The sequence below is a fragment of the Hipposideros armiger genome, unplaced genomic scaffold, assembly GCF_001890085.2.
Source record: "Hipposideros armiger isolate ML-2016 unplaced genomic scaffold, ASM189008v1 scaffold_197, whole genome shotgun sequence".
In the NCBI taxonomy this organism is placed as follows: domain Eukaryota; kingdom Metazoa; phylum Chordata; class Mammalia; order Chiroptera; family Hipposideridae; genus Hipposideros; species Hipposideros armiger.
In genome coordinates, this window is record NW_017731547.1 from 536,725 (window position 1) to 555,600 (window position 18,876).

An 18,876-nucleotide genomic window follows, 5' to 3' on the forward strand; every position below is an offset into this window, starting at 1 on the left:
TGTGAACTGTAAAGATTTATAAGAATCTGAAAATGTTGGAGATATAAGGCAAATGATCCTGTATGAAATGGCTCTCATAAAAAGCAAATCATTCTGTGACTCTCGAGTGCTTTGAACTAGCAATAGGAACACACAGAAGATAAGCTGATGGGCAGAAGCAAACTTATATTTAATGCCTTTCAAAAAGCCCTTTTATTAAATAAATACAACAGATCCCCTTCATTCAATTCCTTCACCAACTGTTCTCAACAACTAACAATTCAGAAGAAATTGCAAGGAAAGCAGAAACTATAAATCAAGGGATAGTTGAGGAATCAAATTCAAATGGTGTACTGTACTGAAAGGTTCATGCTTAAAAAATCAGAATTATGGGATAAGGATATTTGTTGTTAATAATTGGTTTGTTTTAATGAGGCTGTTTGATAGTCAATATATTAACATTGAATACCTCCTAACACACAGTATATGGGACTAATCTTTTGCAGTTTAAAGCATTGCCTCTGGTGGTAAAAGCGCCATGTAATTGGAATCAGCAGTCAAATCATACACTTCATTTTGGGCTGCTGGGTGGAAACAAAGACTCCTCTGTTGGGCCCACAATCCCTCTCTCAGTGGCGTGCAAAGGGCAACAAGTAGCCCCTGAAAGATATTCACAATAGGTAGGGATTACTTTAGATTATACACAGCCTGGGTAGAAATATAAACACTTGAACAGAGCAGCATGAATTAGAAGGTAGGGTGCAGGAGGAGTAAGCCCTAAATTGAAATACACAAGAGGAAGCAGATGCGATAGAGAAGATGGCGTAAGGGCTAAACTCGGTGAAGGGAGATTATAGAAAATGACATGTTAGTGAAAGAGTTGCCTTTCTTAGAATGCCGGTGATTTATTTCTGGCATATATGACATATCAATGATGTGAAATTATAGTTTTCATCACCATCATCACCAAATAGTATTTACTAACCCTGTGTACTGTACTGGGCATTGTACGACGAAGGAAAATTGACATGGTTTCTGACATCCAGAAGCTCATAAATCAATCACACTAATCAATGTACATGAAGGTAGGGGAGCAGATAGGGAATAAGGTACTTAACTGGGGAAATCTTAAAGGTTAACAATAAACTTTTAAATATTTCCAGTGTGGTGAGTGTGTCTGCATCTATGTATGTTTCCAGGCATATCTATGGAGGTACATTATGTATTATTTTCTTCACATAGCTAACTGTTTAAAAAGTTAACTCTATCCAAACAATGACTTCATAAATAATGATTTTCAAAAAAAAAAGATTATATATATATATATATATATATATTCAGAACCTAAACAGAAACCTTCCCCATATACCATGGTCTCAACAGCACATTAAAGTAGGAAATAGAAATTTTCACTTTTTCCTCTGTTTAACACATCTTTCCCTATTACATTGTGACCAGGAATTAATGCATGAAAATCCTCTCCTCTGGTCAGTCCAACGATTCTTAAATAAGATGCAGAAAACGCTCCTATATTCAGGAGACATTTTTTCTTACCTATTACTTCTTCATTCTACCAACTTCAAAACCCAATAGTAGTATTATGTACTGGTGGATTTGTATATACTTGAGGGGGAAATATGAAGATCTAATCTTGCATGAAAATCTTTACACTGAGTAGAGACTGATTCAAAGATCGCAAAGTTCATCTTTCCTGAGTTGTCAGGATCCTGTGTGCGCTTCTCATTGATCTTCCCAACTACATATGGCATTGTGACAAAGAGAAGAGGCTGATAATGCTGTGATAGCTGAATGTCTCATTTGGGAGCAAACAATTCTGGAAAAGTTCCCTGATTACGCATCTGTCCCTCGAGCTTCCACTTGAGAGGATAAAATTGTATGGTGATGACATGAGGATTAGTATATTCTTTTTTCTCTCTGTAACGTGGGTTAATTCCCTCACCTTGACATGAGAAAAAAATGTATTGAATGTCTCTGTAGAAAAATTACAAGTGAGATAGCGAATGCTTAAGAGAAAGTTGCATGGGAACTGAACTTGCAGCATCACATGCTTGTTCCTGAGAATTTGAATACAGAGATGATTAAGGCAATTTCTCTTCAAATCAGATTTCTTTGGTTTCTGTTCTGATTTTCTCTCCTTTCATCTCTTTCATTGTCTCATGTTCCGTCATGCAGTACAAATGGCAGCAAGAGTCTGAGTGATTTACCACTGTGGGCTGGGCATGAAGATAGCTAAGTGGGAAAAATCCCTGGGGAAGCATCTTCCAGCTCTCCCACCATCAGCATCCTGTTGACATGAGGTATTGTGGTCCCAGCATAATGGGGTAAATTCGGCAAAACATTGTCTAGAACAGTGGTGCCCACACACTTTTCTTAGGGTCTGTCCTGGTCCATTATAAAGTGTTCAGGGCTCCATGGTGAGATGCCAATAATAAAACAAAGTAATATGCTTTTCTTAAAGCTACACCTTTTTAAAAAATTCTGAGGTCCTTCCTGCACTTAAAAAAGTATGTATGTATTATGATTTTAAGTGTAAATTTCATTCAAGTACAGCATACACACATAAAAGTATAGGAAGTGTACATTTCCATAAATTTTATTAAAAGAAACATATCAATGCAACCAGCATCCAGATCAAGATATAAAACATTACTCAGAACCCCAGAACCTGCTCCTGTCTTGGTCATTACTACTTCCCATAAAGGTAACTATATCTGACCTTTAAGCCCTGATATGCCTGTTATTGAGTTTATATAAATGGATTCATACAATATGCATCACTTTGCATCTGGCTTCATTTATGCAACACCGTTTTTCTATTTCTTATTCTATGAAATATCATTTGTAATACAATTTGATTTTTAAAATTCCCTCATACTGCTTGTGCCACATTTTTTGAGATTTTTTTTTCTCTAGAAATTCAATATAAAAATCACTGCTCTTGGTTTCCTGTCTTCTTTTCATCAGATCGAAAGCTCAGAATCATCTTGAATTTAACCGCTTATATGTAAGGGTGAGCCACCCAAAAATATCTTACTAAATGCAATTCCAAGTAGAAATACCAATTTAAAAAAAATCATTTTGCTTGATATCAGACCAGAATCTTGTTGTTACACAATAATGCCATCTTATGGCTATATAACAATTTGTAGTCTAGAAACTTCTATCATTTTTATTATCTCATTTGGACTGTGCTATCCTCTTAGGCTTGGGAGTAATTCCCTGAACATGGGGCAAATTTATTAATGGTTTGAGGGATAGTAAAGATGGTATCAGAAGGAAACAAACTACTTGACACTTAGTAGGCCCTCAAGTGTTTGGTGTTCGTTGAAGGAAAGAAAGGACTTTGTTTTTCTAATACTAAGGAGATCTTATGTTAATTCTCTTTGTTGTCATGCACTTCCTGTAGATATCTTTTATAAGCAGTGAGTAATTCACCAAGAAATAGATGAAAACAATTTAGCAACAATATTAATGCCCCATCAATTTAAATACTTATCTTACATATATGTTTATCTATCCATATCAATCAGTATGAATATGGGTACATGGGATTCATGGATTTAATGTTTACTGTGTTCACTATTTGTGTTTCCATGGGAAGGGGCCCCTTTTAGTATTTTGATAATTTGTAACTTGACTGAGACAGCTGTTGAAATTCTATATGCTGGAAGACAATGCATAGAAGCAGGTCTCTTAGATAATGAATGAGCAGTCACAGATCAATCAGGCCTTGAATTCTCTGCTCGCCCTCTCCTAAAGAGTAATGTCTGTGTTACATCATGAAATTAATGTAGGTGAGTTTTGACATTATGGCATTCATGAATTTGTTGATGAATGATGGTCTTAGAACCTGTGCCTTAGGAATGCCAAGAGTCTAATGCATTTTATCATATTTGTAACTTATTGTGAGTAAACTATAAAAACTTATTAGCATTTAATATTTTGGTAAAATAGAAATATGCCATGTAGTATGTGCTTGGGCAAGTCGCTTAACATCTTTGTGATTTAGTCTCCCCTGTGACATAATGAGTAAGGACAAAAATCACTAAGGTATTTTCTAGCTATAAAACATCTTCTATAATTAATGATTAACTACCTATAATAATTTGGATTACTGTTCAGCAAATATTCATCCCTCTTCCCCTTCTACTGTAGGAAGGGACTACTTCCCAGTTCTATGGATGCCAGGTTGTTTGGCCAATGGACTAGGAGTGGACTTGACATGAACACAGGCCATGAGTGCTCTTGGGAGGTTAGACTTGGTTCATACTCTGGCGAGCCATCATGAGAAGAGCATGCACTGACGCGTCATTTTAGGCCTGGAATAAGGACACATGCAGCCGACCTTAAACCAACGCACATCCTGAGCTTAGTCAAGCTAACCCACAGCTGGAACCAGCTGCCCAGCCAAGCCTAGCCTAGGTCAGCCAAATAACAGGCAACCTAAAGATCCATGAGCATGAGAATAAATGCTTGTGGTGTTAAGTCATTGAGTTTGGGGTGATCTATATCACTATATTATGGTAACAGCTAACAGACTATCATATGCAGATCATATATGAAGAAATGCCAATACCCTCTTACTGGCTCAAAGGTATCTTGATTTAACCTCAAGTTGGCTTATTAAAAAACATAGTAGAGTTTTGTCGAGAACCCAACAGGAAGGCTATATTGGCCACTTGTCTATTTATGAATGTGTAGCTTCTAATCTCTCTAAGGACTCAAGAATGTACCATTGTATGGACCGTGGTGGGAAATAAGTCCATGACTACCACAACAATGGAGCCCAAATTCCAGCTATTTTCCTTGACCCATGGCAGTTAGAACCTACTTATATGACCTAAGCTTGCCTTGGAACAGAAGTCTGCAATTTATGGCCCACCAACAAAATCTAGCCCACCATCTGTCTTTGTAAATAAAGTTTTATTAGCATAAACCAGCCCATTCATTCATGTGTTATCTATGGCTTCTTTCACCCTACAACAGCAGAGTTAAATAGTTGCCACAAAGAATATATGGCCTGCAAAGACTAAAATACTTACTAACCTAAACATTAGAGAACAACATCCAATCCCTGCCTTATTAATGATTCTGTCAGAAACCTTAATTCTAAAGTTAGTGACACAAAAAGAAGTGGTAATTTAGGGAGTGATAGTAGTAAACAATATCCAGTGGCAATGCTACTTCTAGGTGTACCATATCATGGCCATGACAGAACTTTACAGATTCATTTTGTGGCTTGATGCTGGATGTGTTTCTGAATGCCTAGGCTGGTCTTCCTTGAAAGTGTCTGTCCATTTTATTTAAAGATTTTATTGGAGAATTGGGGGAGGGGAACAGCGTTGGGGAATTGGGGAAGGGGAACAGACAAGTTGTTGTCCTTTTGTTCTTCAGTCTAGTTGTGGAGGATGTCGCTTCACTGGCCCATGTTGGTATTATCATTGCGCTCTTCCCGGGTGAGGCAGTCGCTCACCGGCCATTGTATGGCCGCTCACGGTAGCTCACGGCAGCTCACGAAAGCTCACACCCACTGCCGGCCAGCCCCACTGCAGCCTATGCCATCGCCGGCAACTCACAGCAGCTTAGCTCCAGGTCAAGCTGTTTTTCACCATCTTAGCTGTAGAGGGCGCAGTGTCACTGGCCCTCATGTGGGATCCGAACCGGGGCCCTGCTGCTCAGAGCTGGCGTCCCAAGCCAACTCCTAACCAACGTGCCACTCGGCTGACCCGGTTTCTGTCCATTTTTAAGCATGGCTTTCAAGCCTTTCCATTGATTCCATGAGCTACCTGATATCCTTCTAATAAATTGTATAATAATTCTACCTAAGTAACCAGAGTCACTTTCTGTTAGCTGTAACTTGGAACCTTGAATGGTTCATAGACCTTGCTTTACGACTGGCTCTCAGTAAGATGTTCCCATTCCACTCCCCAGGGGTCTTGTTCTCACCATCTAGCATAGCTCGTATCTATCAACCCATATTTTACTGACTGTCCATTTTCTCTCCAGGACTGGGAGTTTCTCCAAAGCAGGGACTGAATTTAATTCATTTTTTCTGTGATGCTCAGGAAAATGTGAAAGAATAGCAGAATAAATTAATGGGCATGAAGATGATCTGAGACACAAGACCACGGTTTTCATCATAAAAAATGCCAAGCTTAATTGAGTCATTATCCTGTATAAGCAATCCGCTAAGCGCTCTACCTGCATTGTGTCATTTCATTCTCATAACAATGCTACAACTTAGGAAATATTTCATCCCATTCTAGATAAGGGAATTGTGGAGCAGAAAAGTTAAGGACCTTGCTGAAGGACACATAGCGAGTCAGAAGTAAAGGCAGGATTCCAAAACAATGCCTGGTCTCATAAGCAATGATTTAAACCAGTTTTACCTGAGACTAGACTAAAAGCCATAGGAAATGTAATAATTTCTGACCAATTCGTAGAGAAGGCCAATTAGCATAAAATTAAGATACTCGTCCAGCCTCTGGATATGAAAAGAGCAAGTCTAATGGGGTTAGAGACACTCTATCCTTTGCCAGGCATACGGAAGGCCCCAGATTTGGGGTGAGACTGCAGTTTACCCTTTCTATGGAATGCCATTAGTGCATCTGCTTCTGTTAAAGTCTACAGTTAATGGTGAACTGAAAGAAAAACACCTATATGACCCTGGGAGAAGGAATACCTAGCTCATTGGCCAAAGATGCCATAAATAAAGTGGGGGAGAAGCCTCGAAAAGCAGAAAGTCTAACCTCTGCTTTAGTGCAAAGCAGTAGGTGCATACGGAAGCCCAGTAACAACTGGCTACCCAAGAAGCTCCCACCTTGCTTACAAGGTTCTTAGGAGATGGTGTTGGTGGCCTGGATGGCTGGAAGAAAACAGTGTCTGAGAGAAGACAACAACCAAAAACATCCCAACTGTGGAATGAGCACCCAAAACAGGGTGATGAAACTGACCTCATTGGAGTAGCTTGCAGGGGCTCAATGATGCAATGGGGGATATTGAGAGAAGATGCACCATGGGGGCATTAGAAGTTTGTTTTTCATAGTATACGCACATTGTTGCTGAGTTTCACTTCTTTTATCAAGACTAGCTTTGGATACTCTGGGATCAGCTGTTTTCTAGGAAATTGAGATAAAATCATTAGACCACCCAGAGAGAAATATTCTCAGGTTTCTGGGAGGAGGCTTGAGTCCAGACACACTGAACACCAACCTTGGATTCAGGACTATATTAGTGCTGAGCCATTCACACAAAATACAACATAGCTCTTGTCTTTAAGGAACTTGTGCAGGAGGCACACAAGTAAAGGAATTGATTATTAGATGGTAAATTCTACGAGTAGGTCACTTTGGAGCCACTGAGTCTGGTAACATTTGCAACCACATAAATGGTCTGATATTACATTCAATGATAAAATGATATGTGTTTCTAGACTTTATAATCAATTGACAGGTTTTGGATTTTAAGAAAGAAATAACGTATCAGGGGAGACCTGAAGGACAGACAGGCCAGCGGGGGCACAAACCATTAGACAATCTTCAAATCAATTGAATATTGCCAGAGCAGAACTTGGAGGGGTTTTAGTTCAGGCAAGAATTGATAAGCAGTGAGGCTGACCAGATGAGCAGAGGGGCATCTGAAGGCCTTATACGCCCAATGAAGGAGTATGGACTTTATTCTAAGGGAAATGAGATTATAGTGCTGAAGTTCTTACACTTTACAAAAACAACTCTGGATGAAACACAACTGGGAGCAAAGTAGGGATGCCCATTAGAGAGAACCATGATTTCTACTGGAAGTATCGGTTTAGGAGCCTAATGTAGTAAATGAAGCATTAAAATAAAAGTGAAGAGAATTAGAAATGGACAGATATGAGAGCTATTTAGGAGGTTCCCTATAACTATTAAAAATGATTTCATTTCCTCTGAGAATAATGATGAAGCCTGTTTTGAGACTACCAATCTTTGAAACAAATTGTTTTAAAGACATTAGAACACTGTTGCTTTTAATCTAAAATTGGAAGAGAAAACAATATTCTACCTTCTTGTGGTATGAGGCTAGAGGGTGTATGTGAATTTAAACATTTTGATCAAAAGCTAGATATTTTTATTAAAGTATGCACTAAAACATTATTTTATAATAAATCAACCTAACAAATTCCTCATAGCCATAAAATAAGTGTGTGTGGGGGGGGGGACTTCAAAATGTAAAGCAATGCCTTAAAAACAGAAACAATAAGTGAAAATCAACTTTTTGTTGGTAGCTTGTATTTGAAACCGATTACTCTAAGTATCAAACTGCTATAAATATACAGGACAGAGATTTGACCAAAGATGTACATTTTATATTATACAATTATTTACACCAACTCAATTCAATGACAATACCTGTTTTGACATTACCTGATTTTGGCAGATAATATAGTGTAGTGCAACAACATCATGTTAACTTCAGTACAGGATAATTTCTAGAGTTCAGCTCAGTAGTCTGAACCATTCATCATTATTTGTTCTTCCACTTACCTTTTTCCAATATTAGGAATACTCTCTCTCTCTTTTCCTCCCCACCTCTCTTTATTCAGTGGAGAACATTGAAATGAAGTCAAGAGTTCCCTGAAAATAGGTACAATCATTCAGTAAAATGAAAGTGTGACCTACCCTTGGCGGTCCTTGTACATCTTGTTAACTTTTTCCCATTGGAAATCAAGCCGTGAGAGAGCTTCCTGGAGCTTTGCTCTTTCCGCAGGGGTGGTGCTTTGCAATGCTGCTGTCTTCTTATTGTGAATCATGTCAATCCGACCTGTGATTTGTTGCAGGCTGTCTTTTATATTCTGTAATATTAAAATTGTAAAACACATCAGAAATGAATCCACTGTCTAGGGAAAGAGGAAAAAAAAAAAGAAAATGTATAAACCCCAGAAGTCACAAACTGTGTTGCAATTCTTAATTATTGACTTCTTAAAATCGTCAGTCCTGAAGCCCAGTGGTTTCAACAGGCCCAAATTCAATGGGTAATTCACAGCCCTGATCTTGATACAGTTGATCCCTTCCTCCATCTTAAAACTCTATCTTCATTTGGCTTCTGTAACCTGAACACTTCTGGCTTTTCTTCCACTTTCTTGTCTACTGCCTCTCAGGCTCCTGTGCTGAATCCTTCTCTTCTTATTAATCTCTTAATATTGAGTGTTCTTAGTTGTGACACTTCTTTCCTTGGTCCTATGACTGTAAATACCCTCTATACAACAATGGCTCCCAAACTGTATCTCCAGCCCTGACTTCAACTCTGAACTCCAAACTCAAAAGATCCAACTAGTTTCTTGACACTTGGATATCTCATGAGCATCTCAAACTTAATATGTCCCTAGCCAAGTTCTGAACTGTGTCCCCTTAACCTCCTCTTTTGATAGTTTCCCCATTTCAGTAAATGACATATCAATTAATAGTTATTCCAGCTGACAACCTTGGAATTATTGCTGAGCTTTCTTTATTAACCCCCAGTATTCAAATCATTGGACAATCCTGTCAGATCTCTTTCCAGAATATATCTAGAATTTGAGCACTTCCTATTACCTCCCTTGCTATAGGTCTGATATGAGTTATCATGATGTCTCACCTGGATTATGGCAACAGCTACCGAAATGATCCTTCTAATTCCAGTCTTGCCCCTCTCCCAGTCAATTTTCCAGACAAGAACCAAAGAGATTCTTTTAAAACAAATTGGATTATATTACTGCTCCACTCCAAACCCTCCAGTGGCTCTTCATCAAACCCATAATTTTTACCATGACCTTCAAAGCTCTATGACTTGGTTGTAAGCAGACTCCAATTCCAATCTTATTGTTTCCTAGTGTCGTCCAAGTTCACACTATTTCAGCTTCATTAGCCCCTCTGTGTTCCTCAAGTGTGCCAAGCATACTCTTGCTTCAAGGTTTCTGTGCTTGCTGTTTTCTCTGCCAAAATATTCTTTCCCTCCAACACATTTATATGGCGGGCTCCCTTACTTCTTTCTCATATCAAAGGAGTCTTCTCTATCACTCTATTTTCAATAGCAGCCCTAATCACTCTGTATATCCTGTATCCTTCATGGCACTTATGACTAACATAAAATTATATATCTAGTGGTCTCTCTACACCACGAGACTACACCCTATGAGTGCAGCGATGTCATCTGTCTTGCTCTCTATTGGGTTCCCAGAGCTCAGACCTGTACCTAGTACATGGTAGGTACTAATGCATTTCTCTTTAATAAATAAAGAAACCAATGTATTCCAAATTAAATCCATAATTTTGTATCTAGATTGTATTTAAGGGGGCAAAAAAATCACAAACCAAAAACTCCTTCTGTGATGAAATTCTTTAAAAATACTGATTTTCAAAAACATTAGCTAAAAATTACAAATTTGGCTGGTTTTGATAATATGAATTTGTTTATTTTGCTCATCTGAATTGCTACAGACAAGTCATTTGAGCAAACGTTTACTGAGCTCTTCCATGTAAAAGGATCAATACAGAGAAAGCAAAGGTAGGTGAATCACAGTTTTATTCATTTGTTTTTGAGAAGTTTTAAATTGATCGGGTTCTGGTAGTAGGGGAGGGTGTGGTTTGGAAGACTGAAGTTAAAAATAAAAGTGTAGTAGCCCCAACTGTATTACAAGGAAGAATATTATGAGTGGTCTAAGTGGTGCCGGATCTTTTCTGGAAGTTCAGTGAAGGAATGAATTATATATTAATATCATATTTGGTTGCAAGCTCAGGAAAGGGTGACACAGTTGAGTAATTGAAAGAAGTAGAACATTATAGTTAGTATGTTACATGCATGCTAAGACAGGGAACATGAGCAGGTATATTTGGCTGACTTTTTGAAAACATAGAGGATTAGGGGAAGATGGGTCAGCAAACAGAGGCTGGAGATGTTTAATGATATGCTTTTAAAATTCTGAATGTCATTCAGTAACCAGTGAGAAACCATGATTTATAGAGTATTACAGAAAATTTCAAATACATACAAATGCAGGAAAATAGTACCAATAGTCCCCATGAACCTACTGTCCAGTGTCGACTCTTATGAAGCCATAGACAACCTTGTTTCATTATGATCCCATACCCTTATCTCCTCAACTGGATTATTTTGAAATAAATTGATATAATATTTTATCCATAAATACTTCAGTATGTGTTTACAACATATTTCAACTCTTTTCAAGGAAAGTACACATAATACCACTATCACACCCACAGAATTAACAAAACTCCATTAAGATAATCAAATATCTAGTTGGTATTCATTATTGTACTGAATTGAGAAACATGTTCATAAGGAAGAAGACAGCAGAACTCAATGACTGTGTTGGGTGAAGAGCAGGGAAGACTTGAGTAACAACTTCCAGGTTTCTGGCCTGAATATCCAGGTGAATAGTGGTGTCACTGAGTAAAAGTACAGTAGTACCTTGGTTTGCGAGCATAATTCATTCCAGAAACAAACTACTTGTATTGCAAGACATCGCTCGTTTACCACATTAAAATGTATTAGAAATGTTTGCTTATCTTGCGGAACACTCACAAACCACGCTATTTGAAATCCAAGGTTTTACTGTATTTCAGATGAACAGGTTCCAATGCATTTCTGCTTATGTGTGTACGTGTGTAAGTGATGGGTTCAGTTTTAGACATAATAGTATTGAGAGCATTTGGGGCATCAGACAGCACATATCTAATAGGCAACTGGCATTAGATTTTGAGAAGAGGAATGAGATGGCAACTACTGACCATACATATGTTCACATTTCCGCATGGTCTGGGCTTTCTGAGCAAAGAGCATTGGGAACTGGGTTAAAGGATGATTGAATAGTAAACATACATTGGAGTTCAGACTAGTACATTGCTCCAGAGAGGTTTACAAACCTATCAGTTTGGAGCCCTTTGCTTACAGTCTAACTTACCTTCCAAGAACAACAGACCGCTACCTTCCTCTCTCCCTGGGGAGGATTTGTTTACATTCTATAGCAAAAGTCGATTCTCTCTCTCTCTCTCTCTCTCTCTCTCTCTCTCTCTCTCTCACCAGCTTCTTTATATAAGCTCTGATATTCATAATTTGGGGGTTTCTCTCCTGTACTGCGATGCCCACATGACAAATATCTGGCCCTCACTGCATTTTCCTATGGGGATTTGGGGCATGGGAACTGGTGCAAGGATGGTCTTGAGTAATTAGTGATATGTTCTCAGATCCAGAGATCTTGCGTTTCCTGTCACGAGAAGTAAATACAGATATAAAACAACTTCACAAGTATCAATAAAAGGAATATTTTTAACTACTTTCAGGCAAAACTGGGTAAGATTTTAACACCGTGTGAGATGGAAGCAAGGCTAGATAGGAAGCGGTTATGACTAATCCTGCAGCTTCCCAGAAGGCAGGCTCTGAAGCAAACTCCACATGTCAAACTGGGAAGCAGTAGAGAGTTATGGGTAGACCTTAGGAGGTTCTCCTGCCTTATTCTAAGACTTCTGTCTGTGTTGCATGAAGACTTGCCTTGGGGGAGGACTAAGCTGTAGAAACAGGGGAGACTCTAGATAATGCCAGTTGTAAGGGGTAAAAGTCAATCTTATAGCAGTAACCTAAAAAAAAAAAAAAAGAGCAGCTGTGTTCCCAGGTCTTGCAAATTAGCTAGAGACAGGATAAGATGCAATGGTTATGGGTGATGTGAATTAATCTCAGAGAGGAGTTGTTTATAAAATTCCAAGGTGTTCTCTTCAAGTCCATGTACCTTGTGATTGGAAGGCTTCATTACTTTTGTTGAGCAACTCGATTTAACTCTGTGGTCCGAGTCTTTATCTGACAGGTCGAGTATTATCATACAAGAGTCGGAGGCCATGCCAACACAGAAATACCCTGTGAGAGTACCTATCTGGAGGAATGTAGGTTAAAACTGTCTTCTGCGGGTGTTACATCTCAGACTTGCTAGTCAATGCTGGTCAAATTGCCCCCCAAAAGGATTTAGAGTGAAAAGAGTGAAAAGAAAGGTTGCCTACAGATGAACTTCTGTGGGAAGCAGGGGCAGAGGAGAGAGATGAATATGCCCAAAGAGTAATTCTCATCAGACCTCGGGGGAGAATCAGAAGACTAAAGAATTTCAAAACCAAGGGAAGAAAGAACATCAGGAAGGAGGGAGGAAACCGTCAATAAAGCAAACGCAGCTAGGAACAGGATGGGGGAGTCAATTGCGGCAATTTAGGAGGTCACTGGTGATCTATCAAGAGCAATTTCAGCGTTCTGAAATGGGGAAAACAGAAATCTGGACAGAGCAGACTGTTTTCCACTGTCATCCTCTTTCACTACAAATTAAAAACAGCTTAGGACTACCTCGTGCTTTGCTTTCTTTGACATAAGGCACTTCTTCATTGAAGAAATGTTTACTACTAATAAAAACAAAACTGATAATGTAAGAAAAATGGTTTTGTTTAAAAATTTTTTTAAATTGGGGAACAGTGTGTTTTTCCAAGACCCATCAACTCCAAGTCAAGTAGTTGTTTCAATCTAGTTGTGGAGGGCGCAGCTCAGTGGCCCATGTGGGGACTGAGCCAGCAACATTGGTGTTATGAGCACTGCGCTCTAACCACCTGAGCTAATCGGCCACCCCACAAAAATGTTTGTTTTTAAAAGACAGAATGGACTTGGCATATGTTAGCCATGTTCCAGAAGTCAGTGCAGCCAAGCATGCCTCTCATACTTTCTTTTTTAAAATTTTTTTGAATTTATTTTTTAATTAGTTTCAGGTGTACAAAAACAACATAATGATTAAGACATTTACACCCCTCACGAAGTGATAACCCCAACAACCTACTATCCCTCTGACATTGTGTATAGCTGTTACAATACCATTGACTATCATCCCTATGCTGTATTTTACATCCCATGACTATAGATAGATAGATAGATAGATAGATAGATAGATAGATAGATAGATAGATAGATATTGTGTGTGTGTGTGTGTGTGTGTGTGTGTGTGTATATATATATATGTAGTTATAGTTGACATTCAATATTAGTCAGCTTCAGCTTCAGGTGTATAGCGCAGTGGTCAGGCATCTACAGTCTATGAAGTGGTCTCCCTGAGAAGTCCAGTGCCCATCTGGCATGCTACATAGTCTATATTTTCTTTCTTTCTTTCTTTTTTTTGGTAATTCACCTGGCAAAATTTCATGGCCATCTTCTGGTGACCCAGAGCCTTGGGTGGAATATTTAGGAGCAGTCCATGTGCCTGATTAGGTCAGGTGCTGGGAACATGCGCCAACATGACTTCTTTGTTGTTTGTTAACTCGACTGACCTTTTTGCAGCCTAATTCCACCACCACTGGCACTGGCTCAACCCCTGATGATGGAGAAGTCACGGACTCCATTTTAGTGTGGCTGCCAGCCCAAGGACAAAGACCCAGACTTTTTCCAGGTTCTCCCCATGATAGTAAGCAGCCAGCTTACTGACTGGCTGATTACTTAAATTCACATTGGGCCCACCAGCCACCTTTGTCTGTACATCGGGAGCCCACACACTTGAAATGAATGGCTGTAATCTCCTAGGGGGGTACAATTCAAGAGAAAGGAAAGACAATTTTCCCCACTAGAATAAAAGTAATACATTGATGGCTTTGATGAGGTGTGTGTGTGTGTGTGCGCGCGTGTGTGTGTGTGTGCGCATGCGTGCGTGTGTGTGTGTGTGTGTATGTGTGTATGTGTATGTGTATGTGTGTAAGTGTGTGTGTCTTCTCTCTCTGAGGATTTGAGCTTGCAAAGCTTCCTGAGTTTAACCTGAATCTCTGCAGAGTCCCCATTTCTCTGGAAATTGGTAGAGTTGCTCAGAATCGAGTTATGAATGGTTTTAGCAATGCTGGGCAGCATGTTGCAATGGCAAGGAAACTTTCTATCTTAAATGAGAAAAGCAAGAAGCAAAAACTGGGGCAGGGGATGTCATACTCCCTGGATATCTAGATAATGGCTCCTTGGTGCATTCTCAGAGAATGCTTTCAAAATTGGCTAGAGTCCAGGAAATCCTTTTTAAAATCCTTACACATACTCTTGTCCCTGAGGCATTGCACACAGAAAAAATGGTATATGCACCAAAGAAAATTCTGTAGCAGTTTCCATAGTTTAAAGTCAGAGATGAGATCTTTTATAGCTTTTCACTGTTTTAGTTCGTCTAGAAATAAGTGATCTTTACAGTTTCTGACCCTCTAAAAATGAAAGCATAGTTCCTGTAGTTGCTATGGTGATAGAAAAATCCCTAGGATCACTACAGAATCTATTATTTCCATTTCTATCCCTTAATAGTTCCTTATCTTACCTGAAAATATGATGGAAAAATGATGAAGTACCTACTATTTAGTCAACTTCTTTCTAAATTTTGACATGCCCCATGAGTTGACCTCCCTGCCCCTCATTTCAAATCCATAAGATGTTTATTTGTTAACCACTCTTCCTACAAAAGGAAATTTTAATTTCTGGAAGGCATTTGCACATGGGTTTACATAAGTCCTTAATATTTTAAAACAGCATCCTTGCAATTCTGATTCACAGTATCAAATAAATTCAATAAGACCCTTATCTATACACTGTTAAGAGAAAATTTAGATAGTGAAGTAACTTTCACAAGTGAAAGATGAAGTCCAAATATGTAAAATAAGGAAAAACAGAAGACTACGAACTATGCTGCTTTAATTCACACTTTTAGTTGAAAAGCTTGTTTAAATAAGAATTCATTGATAACACAGAGAATAATGTAGGCCTCAATTTTGAGATAAATAATATTTTAAAACAATGGTCTCTCTTTAAGAAAAGCAGTTCTTAAAAGACATTCATAACAGAAACGATTTGAACCTAAAAATACTTTGATTTTTTTTAAAGTATTGTGCAATAAGTGCCTTCAACAGGCTGAAAAGGGAAACGAGAGACCACAGACAATTTATCTAGGGAGCCAAACGAGGGACCTATTTGTCAACTAATCAGGTTGAGACAAAGGTCTCAAGCAACTCTTAATTTAACTATGCTCTGTTCTCTATCATAATGGGCACATTACTGCTATTTAGTTTTTCTTCCATTTAATGTAAAGCGACAACTATTCCCTTGCTGTCACAATGTTTCATTACAGAGCACGCCTTTACCCACCTAAATGGTAAACCTATTTGTATGAATGTCAAAGTAGATACAGTAGAAATTGAACAGAGCTGGAGCAGGGGATGGTAATGTCTGATACACTGAACTTATTGTTAATCACGAATGATAAAAATAAACTTTAAAAACAACTTATTGTATTTTTAATGTCATTTTGTACTTACAGCTAAGTTCTTTGTTTCAATATTACTATGAAAAGTGCCAGTATGATTTCTAGTATTTAAAATAGCATCATTTCTGTTGGTCCTTCTCTGTACTCATGAAAATAAATGGGCATCTCACAAAGACAAAAGATAAAATTCAATTCAGCAATTGCTTAAACCTCAGCACACAATTAAAAAAGGAAAATGTCTATAATTTACAGGTGTCTTTAGTCCAATTTTATACCAAGAAGAAAGCTCAAACATTTTCATGAATTTAAAACTCTTACCAAGGTAGGATTTTAAATATGTTGATTGTAGGATGCGTATATAAATGATAATCTCAAATTGTGTCTTCTATTTTAAGGTTTGCAATAAAATATTTAGAAATTATTTATAAAACATGTACTTCAGATCTTGGCAATATACCCTTAGTAAAAATGTTTCAGTAGGAAAAAAGGTATCTTAAAATTGAGACAATTGGGCCAGCCGAGTGGCGTGTTGGTTAAGTATTGGCTTGGGATGCCAGCTCTGAGCAGTAGGGCCTTGGTTCGGATCCCACATGAGGGCCAGTGACACTGTGCCCTCTACAGCTAAGATGCTCAACAACAGCTCGACCTGGAGCTGGGCTACCACGAGTCGCCGGCGACAGCATAGGCTGCAGTGGGGCTGGTCGGCAGCTGGCGTGAGCTTTCGTGAGCTGCCATGAGCCGCCGTGAGCAGCCGTGACCCACCGTGAGCGGCCGTCCAGTGGCCGGCGAGCGACTGCCTCACCGGGGAAGAGCGCAATGATCACAATACCAACATGGGCCAGTGAAGCGACATCCTCTACAACTAGACTGAAGAACAAAAGGACAGCAACTTGTCTCTTCCCCTTCCCCGATTCCCCAATGCTGTTCCCCTCCCCCAATTCCCCCATAAAATCTTAAAACAAAAAATTGAAACAAACTAGTTTCAGATATATAAAAACATAAAGCTCAAATTAAGAAAATATGAAATGGATTATTTGGCATATTTTCCCCTAAAAGTGATTTCCGTATTTCAGTGATACTCTGGTTTGAAGTATATTGAACTTCATTTGAAAAAAATACATAAAACTGCTTTCGAGTGACTCCCCAGGTTGCATTTCTCAGCATCACTCGTGTGAGCAAATGGTTATAAACACCTGCAAACCACGTTTTCTCATATTCACTTCCTGAAGGAAATTGCTATTGATTGCTTCACGAGTAGCATTTCACTGCATCTTCTCCCCTCCTCTGCAGCATTCAGTCCATGAAGCATGGCTGTGGTCTCCCTAGTCTTCCCTAGTTGTGTCATGTCCCAGGTTTCTCTCTACTTTTCTGAGAGCTACATCTCCAACTTCATTCATGAACTCAACTAATATCTGTCAAAAATCTAGCACGTGCCAGGCCCAGTCTATGTACTGGGGGTATAACAGTGAGCCAGAAAAACAAATACCTCCTGCTCTTCTTAGCCCATGAACACTCTGCTGTAGCCTTAACCTTTTCACTCTGTTAATTGATTTCAAGTTTGTTCTCCAAAAGGTGTCAAAAATCCACAGAAGATAATTACAGTATTTATATTTTTAAGTAGCTACAGCTAAGGTGCTACATTTTATTAAAAGAAATTGTTAAAGTATAAAAATGTCCTATTGTTGTTCATTCTTGAAAGACACAAAAATATAGGAAAGATGTACATCTGCTTTCCTAAACTTCTTTCTGGAACACTGAGCTTGTGAGATCAAGTCAAACGCTGCAGTCAGTGGCATGGAAATATCCTTCGACTAGAGATGAACATCGCAGCGAAAATGTTAAGCAGAATAAGTCATAAAATGTTTCAGTTCCTACATCTGCTGGATGCCCCACTCGGTTGGCCACGGTCAGCAATAAATCTATGACATCTTGCTTATCCCGTTTTCCAACTCGTCAATAAGATCCATTTGTGTCAAGGTGATATGTAGGTCATGGAGTGGCTAAGATTGTCTACAGAGGCAGGGTGAAAGGAAAGAGGGCTGAGAAAGGAACACAGGAAAAGACCCATATTTTCTGAGCAAGTGTGGAAGAGGAGCTAACAAATTATCCCCAATAATTCCCAAATGCATCTCTCTCATTGGGATTCCCTCCTGAACTCTAACTTACATATATCCAACTGGTCCTTTGATATTCACATGGGTATCTAATAAGTACCTTAAACTTAACATGTCAAAAGTAAACTTATACTCAAACTTGCACCCTAACCTGATCATCCTGTAATTTTCCACATTCTATAGTTAATGGCAGCTCCATTCTTCTGGTTTTTCAGGCCCAAATTCTTAGTGTGATACCGGAATCCAATCTCCACCAACTCACGTGCAATCGGTTGGCCACCAAATTCTACGGGCTCTACCTTTAGAATGTATCCAGAATTTGACCCCACCACCACTCGGATCCAAATCACCATCTTCAACTTGGATAATTCTGAAAATGGGTATAATAATGATGCTTTCTCATAGGGTTGTTGTGATTACCATATGAGTTACCATAAGTAAAGAGTTTTAGGGTACATCCTGGCACATAATCAACAAGTGGTAGCTATTAGT

General features: G+C 38.8%; 1 protein-coding gene across 1 annotated transcript in view; it reads right to left on the bottom strand.

Annotated features, from left to right (window-relative positions):
• Positions 1-18,876, bottom strand: part of LOC109388440 (dystrophin) — a 1,592,311-nt gene that overhangs the window by 536,000 nt on the left and 1,037,435 nt on the right. The window contains exon 43 of the mRNA XM_019653146.1: positions 8,658-8,830. Coding sequence (XP_019508691.1) covers positions 8,658-8,830 — 173 coding nt within the window. The remainder of the gene's footprint in view (positions 1-8,657; positions 8,831-18,876) is intronic.